The sequence below is a fragment of the Ixodes scapularis genome, unplaced genomic scaffold (genome assembly GCF_016920785.2).
Source record: "Ixodes scapularis isolate PalLabHiFi unplaced genomic scaffold, ASM1692078v2 PGA_scaffold9__187_contigs__length_104089568, whole genome shotgun sequence".
NCBI classification, from domain to species: domain Eukaryota; kingdom Metazoa; phylum Arthropoda; class Arachnida; order Ixodida; family Ixodidae; genus Ixodes; species Ixodes scapularis.
This window is the reverse complement of record NW_024609884.1, coordinates 40,610,896-40,619,220: the sequence shown is the minus strand read 5'-3', so window position 1 is coordinate 40,619,220 and position 8,325 is coordinate 40,610,896. Positions and strand designations below refer to the sequence as shown.

Here is an 8,325-nt window from a genome sequence, read left to right as displayed (position 1 = left end):
GATATTTCGTTAATTTTGTAACTATTATTCAATCGCTTTAGAATGCTAGATGACTGGTGAATACGTACCTGTCGAGTTAAGCAGTAATTAAAGATGCAAATATAAACTTCTTTCTTTTTTAAATAACATTCTGTTATTTCTATGAACATATAGTCTAGTCGAGTTCTCAAGGTCACGCAAACGTGAAATCATTCTACAAAAAAAAAAAAAAGAAAAACACACGAGCACGCGTACCATGGCATAAAAGTTCTCCGTGAACTCAAATGAGTGAGCATCAAGCACTGGGTAGCACTGAGGTAACACCAGCATTACCTCGAATAATCAAAGTCTGTGAACGGCCTTCTCTGTCTTCACACAACTTCATGCAACTCGAATAGCGCCAAATCAGCAATCGAGCCCGACGTCGCGCCTCTTTCGATGCATCGACTGGACAAGAGACCCAACTGAACACTGACACGGCACTCATGTCCAGTGTGTGGCTGCGCTCGCTTTGACTTTGATGACATGAAAATGCTAGTGCACCGGCTCATAGGTGGTGTCGGCGTTTCAAGTTATTCTTGATTTTGTGTTCTCAATAATCAGACCGAATAGCTTTAAACTACAGTGACCCCAGCTATTTGGTGAACGCAAAATGTGAGAGCATAGTGGTAGTTTAGTCATCAATTTCGTGCTTCTCTACAGACTTTGCTTGCGTCTATTTTGTGCTGCGTGCGCTGCTGTGAGAAAAGAGCGTGACAGAACTGTGCACAGCACGCGCGCGCGCGCATGTAACTTCGAGAGGAAGCTTAGCACAACCGTTCGCGCAATTCAACCATCGGTCAGGTAATATGGGCACGCTCGTTCCTTTTACTATAGAAACAGACAATATATTTTTTTTTTGTTTTTGTTTTTTACAAGGACAGCCTGGCGTATTTTATCTGTTTTGACGACGAGTGTGTAACTCGAAATTCGACACACCGCAATCGAATTTCTGCGTGTCAAAAGGAGAACATCGCTTTCCGATGGGCACTTTCCGATGGGCTCACGAAATCTTTCATGTGCACTACGGACTACTTCGCACTTAAACGTGACGACCATCTGGTATAAATGGTTGAAAATGCACATGCCGGCTACATGCACAATATCATGGCTTTCAAGAACGTTTCCGCTGCGCGAGCGCCCAGTCATAGAAGAACCTCAATACAGCGTTTCCAAGCTCCTACTCCCTGTTTACCTTAAGTTTATACACCCTTATGGGAGACATACAAATACCAGACGTCCCTGTCTACTCCTTTTAGTGACCTAACGACACGTTTGTAACTCACTTCTTTTAGCAGCGCTAGCGCGAACGGTTCGCTGAGGGGCGTGTGAGAAAGGCATTCCTCAAGATTCGGTGCAAGTGTTTTGTCGATGACAAGTCACGCCAAAAATGCCACTACAAAAAAAAAAAAAAAAAACTTGTCAAGAGAGTGCACGAGCCTCGTGCCTAGAGTTCCAACTCGGTTCGCACGTGTGGTAGGAAAAATTATCTAGATTTCGTCAAAAAGCGCTCCCCGCTCGAAACGTCATTCCAAACTTTTAAATAGTAACTCTGACGGTACACATCTTTTACTTGTATATATCTGTATATATTTATAACCCGAAAGAAACCTCTCGGGGGATTCCTTATTTAGTTATTTCTACCAGCTTCTGCTTTTGTGTTTTGGTGATGATGGCAAAGCAACAAGCTCGTCATGTGTTCACGTTTTCATTATCTTATTGTCAAGAGGCTTGGCCCCTCACGAGGTTCGGATTTACAACAATGCAAGAAGTTGAAGCATCTTCACACTGGTGTTTTGGCGAAAATGTAGACCTGAAGGAATGACACTGTAAACTGATCAAGACGGGCACTGTTAAGACCAAGGGCTCAACCGTCAAATTTTCACTCCTACGCTCAAAAGTGTTACTTGCGTCAACATCGGAATATGCATGAGGTATCAAACAGCGCTATGGTGTTGGCTGCTTCTCGTTAGCTTATGCACGCAACGTGTGAGCGAGAATTGAGCACAAGTCTGAACTGAATCTGAACGTTATGTAGCCATAGCTACATAAATGTGCTAATATATATATATATATATATATATATTTTTTTTTTTTTTTTTGGAGCGTTAAACTTGGAGGAAGAGGTAGACAGTCCGTCTTGAGGAGGTCTGAGTTAAACTCTTGAAGAACCGTCTATTTCTTTCTCCAGAACAGTCGTTCGAGATATTGCTTTCCAAACCGTGCACATAATTACTCTTACTTTCAAAATTAATTTTAAAGTGAGCATTGAGAAAAAATACTACGTTGGCCCCACGTTGATACCCGTAACATAGCGAACCTTTATACATGCCCTCAATGTGTTTACTGTTTTTTTTTTCTTTCTATGAAAGTAGTTTGCGTCCGCTCATCCGGATCAAAATACAACAATATAGGCTGCAAAAGCGCAAGTTTAAGTGCTAAATTTAGATTTCACGAGTTGCTGTACAATGCCGTCCAATTAATCAGTGAACTGGTGGGAACGTAGATTATCAATCGTTTCCACCGGCAACTCAAGTAAAGCAAGCTTATCTTGTTGCGTTGTATATATATAAATAAGTATTTGTTTTTGGATTTGAAGTTTATTTTTTGTTTTTGTTTTATGGCGAATCAGCAGAATGTTGAAGCTTGAGCATTCTGCAAGTAGTTAATATCACGGTGTACAGTATATACAACCATCAACCAGCAGTGTTACCTTTAGACAGAACAATAGTTACAATTAGGCGTTTATTTTCATCTATGTCATCTTCATTTGAATACACCAATCTCATCCGTGTACTTCGATACCTTTCTAAACCACACGCTGCATCGGGAACAACCAGGATGCAGTGCCTTTGCAGTTCAAGCCAATTCAAAATGTGACATCTGTTTCGTACATGAGGTATAGCTATCCATGCTGTATTAGCACTTGCTTGAATATATCCCTAGCAAATTTTTAAGCAGTCGTTTTTTTTTATAAAACTTACGCGGCATAAAAAATGAAGAAAAAAAAAAAGAAAAACCAGAAGCCGCGATGAAATGCGATGGACATGAGAAACGCTAGCTTTCAGGGCAGGAAAAAAAAAAAACAGACGCTTTTCGACATTGGCTCACTTGTTTTGATGAACAATATACACGACCAAGTCACTGCAAGCAGATAAGTTTAAAAAAAAAAGAATTACGTTTACGCGTCGCATTACTTTCGCGCGACCGGAACTGAAAGGGATTGGCTGTGAGTCCCGAGTGAATCAGCGACGGTCTCATCTATTCTCACCTACCCAGTCACTTTCTCCGTATTTCTTGCACTTGCTTTATGGTATGAGTTTTATACAGCGCTTCTCAGTTACAGAAGTGATAATGCTTGCCAAGGGCCCGCGCGCGAAGCTGAGTCGTGTTAGAAGAAGAGGCACCCAGTGGTGTCCCCTCCTTACAACAGGAATCAGCCTCGCGCAGAATATGAGCAATACATGAATGCATATACATATCCAAACAACATGAGAACATAGCCTAACACTTTTCACCCAAAAAGACTAGTAGCACGTGTCCGTCATTCTTAGCAGACCAGCTTCAGCTTGGCCGAGCGGATGCAGGACTGGCACCGCCTTGCGATTTGAGCGCAGCACGTCGCTGCAAATACGAGCGAGTCCACATATACACTACGAGTCCACGTTTCACAAACATCGTAGCTTTCCCTGGCCAGAGGCGGCCGTCACGGGATCGCGCACAGCCGCGGTGACAGTCGGGCACGGCCGGAACAGCACGGAGGAGGTTCGAGAGAAGAGGGCCACAGTACCTAGTATCGGGTGCAGTCGTAGCCCGCCGTGTACGACCTCTGGTAGCCGTTGTTGAGCGGAAAGCCCACCTGGTAGGAACTCTGGCCGCCGCTCGTCGCGTTACTGCCGGCGTACACTTCCCTGAAGCCGTTGGAAGCCGCGTACGCCTCGCCCGGATCGAGCAGCTGCTGCTGCATCGTGTACCAGGCAGTGCGCGACGACGGCGCGTAGTGCTGCTGTCCCGCGCTGTCGGCAGCACCGACGGCTGCGGTGCCGCCAGCAGGTCCGCCGGTAGCCAGGGCTTCGTCGGTGGGCGCGCCAAGTGCCTGCGAGCACCTGTCCGAGTAGAGCCCCGGCGAGCCACACGCGTAGCCTAAGGACGTGGGCGCAGCCGGACTCGAGCAGGGACTCATGGCCGCCTGGAAGAGAACGCCCGGCCGCGAATAGTGGGCCAGCTCGTCGGTGGCCGCCGACTGGTCGCGCGTCATGAGGCTGTCCACGCTGAAGGCGGACAGCGACGGGTCCACAACCAGGGCTCCGGCGGCGTGCTGGTCGGCGAGCTGCTGGCCGAGCTGCGTAGAACGCGCCTCGTACTTGCACGAGGCGAGCAAGCAGGCGTCCGCGATGGGCTCGCTCTTGGGAGTGACCGCCTGGTGACTCTCGGCGTTGGTCTGGTTGTTGTTATTGTTGGGGCAAGGTCCGCTGTTCATTTTGATGGCCGGTTTCTTGTCCTCCACATCGGCGTGGCTGTGCGCAGCAGCTTTGCGCAGCGCCTCGTCCTTGCTGCCATCCTTGGCACTGTCTTTCTTCTTGAAGCGCCGCCGCCGCCGCAAGTAGCTGCCGTTGTCGAACATGTTGACGCTGTCCGGATCGAGCGTCCAGAAGCTGCCCTTGCCGGGCTTCTTGTCGTCACGGGGCACCTTCACGAAGCATTCGTTCAAGGAGAGGTTGTGCCGAATGGAGTTCTGCCAGCCTTGCTTGTTCTCCCGGTAGAAGGGGAAGCGGTCCATGATGAACTGGTAGATGCCGTTGAGCGTAATCTTCTTCTCTGGCGCGTTCTGGATGGCCATCGCTATGAGTGCGATGTAGGAGTAGGGTGGCTTGACCATGTCCTTGGGCGCCTGTTGTTGGAGCGTCATGGCGCCTGCAGCGTACGGCGACGGCACGTACGCGTGGTGTTGCTGCCGACCCATGCGTCCTGGGTAGGCTGCCATGGCGTCCTGGCTGGGCCCGTACAGCACGGTCGGTGGGCTACCCGCGGACCCACCGCTGCCGGCCGGGCTCGACGACGGCGGCGGCGGCGACGAGTAGCCACTGTAGCGGTAGTAGCCCTGGCCGTGGTGGTCGCCGTACAGCGTGTGCATGCCGCGCGCAGTTCCCTGGCAGGACTCGCCGAGGTCCCGCAGCTGCCACCGAGGTGCGCGAGTTGGCTCTCACGCTGGCCGAAATCGCGCCGCTCCAGAAGCACGCGCCATGTTTCGGCCGGGAGGGCGTCGATGGGAGAGGGCGGCCCGACGGGGAGAGCAGCCGCCGCGGGATTGACGTGCGAGGCCGACGAGCGCGGGCTGCAGCCCGGAGCCGAGGGCGAGGGCACGGGGAACCGATCGCGCGGTCCGTCCCAGCGAGGGGACGGCGAGGGTGGCCAGCGCGCACGCAAGGTAAAGGCTGCTCGACACTGTCCCCCAAATAAGCAAGAGGGCCCCAGACTCGCGGCGAGTGATTTTCAAAAAGCGGGCCGCAGTGTCGGAGCGCCCGGAGTTCGAGCGCTTTCCTTCTCGGCTTGCGAGGGGCAAGCAGCGGTAAATGAATCCGGGAAAGGGAACATTGGGGGCAATATGGACAGGGGGAGGGACTCCGGCCCGCCTCTTCCCGCGGTGACGTCGACCCCGAAGGGCACCTCTGGCCACTCCCTTCCAGTCGTAGCGCCGTCGATAAAGGGAAAAGGGGCTCCTGATTCGAAACGCCGCTGACGCGCTTTTCGGAAGTCCCTTTCGTCTTGCTTCTCTGTTGCGGGTCGCTCGAGCGCCGTGAGTCGAGGCTACAGGTGATCTCCTTGTCGTCTTTCGGACCTTTTTCCGTTTAGTGCGAGAACCAGCCCGAGAACTGTCAAGTCGAGCGGAGAGAGTATTATAATAGTGTGGGACTTGTAGAGAAAGTTCGCGCTCTCAGGGGAGTTGATCAAAATGCAGTTCTGTCCATTCATGTCGTATCTGTTTTAGCATGGTCACTGAAAAGGGGTGAAGCGCGCAGTGAAAGCAGCCTTGCCTGGAATTTCTTTTTAGTTTCGGATTGTTCTTTTTTTTTATTCAAGGGAATGGAACGCCTAAAACGTGACGTGATTAAAGTTAAATTACATAAACGTTAAGTAGTTTAGTTGAAATGTGCTGCTGCTTCGTCAATTTCAAATGAACCAATACGCTCGTTCTTTCAACTCTCTTATTCTGTTTCTTCGTGCTTCATGTTCTAACGTGATCTACTGTGGTCTGAAATTAGAATGCTAGGGGTCTGTTCCCCTTGTGATTTTTAACATCTGAGTGAAGTAAACATGTGCTCTTTACATACAACGTTTATGGGTTACAAAAGTTTATTCTTACGCATTAGCCTTCCTGCTGAAAACACCGAGCTGAAATCAGCGTTGAAGCTCAGCCAGGGGTGCGTAGAAGACAACGTTTTTCTAGAATAATGCGAAATGGGCAAGGACCTTAAGCATTGTAAATGTTCATGCACAGAGTCTTCGTGTAGTTCGCATTTTTCGAGCTCAACTTCATCTACTCACCGACCTTCATAAAATGTCTCGCATGAACCTCCACGTTTGATGCTCCACTAAATACGGTTCCAATCAACGGCACCTGATCGGTGCCATCAGCACTCCTCATTATGTTTCGTCGCATATTTTGTTCGCTTTCCAACGCGACGAACTTGCTCATGTTGGGCTTTCAATCCGTAAGTATAAGAGTGGTCCAGATGCGTAAGGGTTATTAAGAGTTCTGAGGATCCTTGCCTGGACGAAACAAATAAAGGTAATATTTGTTTTATGGATGTTTAGACAGCGCAAAGTTAGTTTGTCTAAAAATAGCGTTTGATGCCTCCGATGTGTAGTGTGACCCTCGTAGCTCGACTGCTAACGCAGAGTCGTTAGCTCGAATCACGCCGTAGTTACACGACCGTACACCGGTACGTTGCTCATACAGATCGAAATGGGTAAACGTGTAGAGGCACGGATGACAAAACACGGAAGTGGTCCAAGCTGCTAGTGGAAGCCTCGGAGAGACGGACGAGGTCCTGCTAACACTCTTTGCTCTTGTCTGGTTTCTTATAAAATATAATGTAACGGTCTTTCGGAAAGTAAACTCGCATCTTTCTCCCGCTGTCGAAGAACTTAACTTCGATTAATAATGATCCGCTCGAACAAGACATTCCACTGCAATATTCTGGCAAACTGCATTAGCACTTCATTAATTTTCGCGTTCAGTGTCATCTTGCCACCGTAGTACAAAAAGCATTTGATACCTTGTTGGGTTAACCTCTGCATCTCTTTATCGCCTGTAATATCTTTCATGCCTTGTTGTCCTTATATTCACTGTTATTGCCAAAATAAACTGCACACCAAAGGTTATTATCTATTCTGTAATTTTTGTTGTCATCGATTGGACGTATACGATTAGACGAGCTTTAAAAGATTAACACAAAACTCAGTCTAATATTAGGCCCATGATTTTTTCTGTTATTCCGGTGAACCATTTAACAATCCATGGTTTGAAGTTCATGGAATCCTTGAGTAATTCTTGTTTGATAAAACAAGTGTCTTACTCTTACCCTGTGTCTTGTTCTTACCCTAAAAACGTAGCATTCGAATACACGCTTATCAGAGCAGCAGTCATCTTGCACCCATTGAAAATAATTTGAGCCTTGTCAAAGCTTTTGAGGCAAAACATCAAAAGGCAGAACTGTTTGAAGCACGTTTACTATGCCTTAGTGACTTAGTGGCAGTTGTAGAATTTGGCTATTGAGACAGAATGCATGCATGGCATGTCAAAACAACAGACGTGATTTCTTCTTCTGTTGCTATGCAGAAATGAATCTGCAGCAAATAACTAGTGTCCAATGTGGTGCTGGGATCATACAGCTCATAGCCCGGTTCCATAAGCAAGTGATATAATCTGCTCTGTCAAACAGCGTTCTAAGACTTTAACAGAATAACTTAATCCGCCTGTCCCGTCGCGTGTGTACCTTCCTTGTTCCCGATTTGTTCGCGCTTTTAACCTTTTATTCAAGTTAATGACCTTAACAGAAAAATCACGAAGCACCATATTCCATAATTGTGTACAGGAGTATCGACGTCAGAGGTGTTCGAGCTTGGCTCAGTGATATGCTGTGTTGGCATAAAAACTTGCGCAAGGAAAGAACCTCGCGCTTGCGTTTGTTCGTACCAAGGCGTTACACAGCACTCTTGAGATAGAACATAATTTACTTCACCTTGCCCCTGCTGCAAGACTTAACGCTGGTTCAAGCATGTGAGCTGATTGCGTCCCCAGCT

The 8,325-nt window shown here is 48.1% G+C and overlaps 1 protein-coding gene across 1 annotated transcript; it reads right to left on the bottom strand.

Moving 5' to 3' along the window:
• Positions 1 to 2,604: 2,604 nt before the first annotated feature.
• On the bottom strand, positions 2,605 to 5,593 carry LOC115318740 (forkhead box protein C1-like). Its single transcript, XM_029978462.3, has one exon. It carries the CDS (start codon positions 5,150 to 5,152, stop codon positions 3,809 to 3,811), a length of 1,344 nt encoding a protein of 447 aa, XP_029834322.1. The 5' UTR covers positions 5,153 to 5,593; the 3' UTR covers positions 2,605 to 3,808.
• Between the last annotated feature and the right edge of the window lie 2,732 nt (positions 5,594 to 8,325).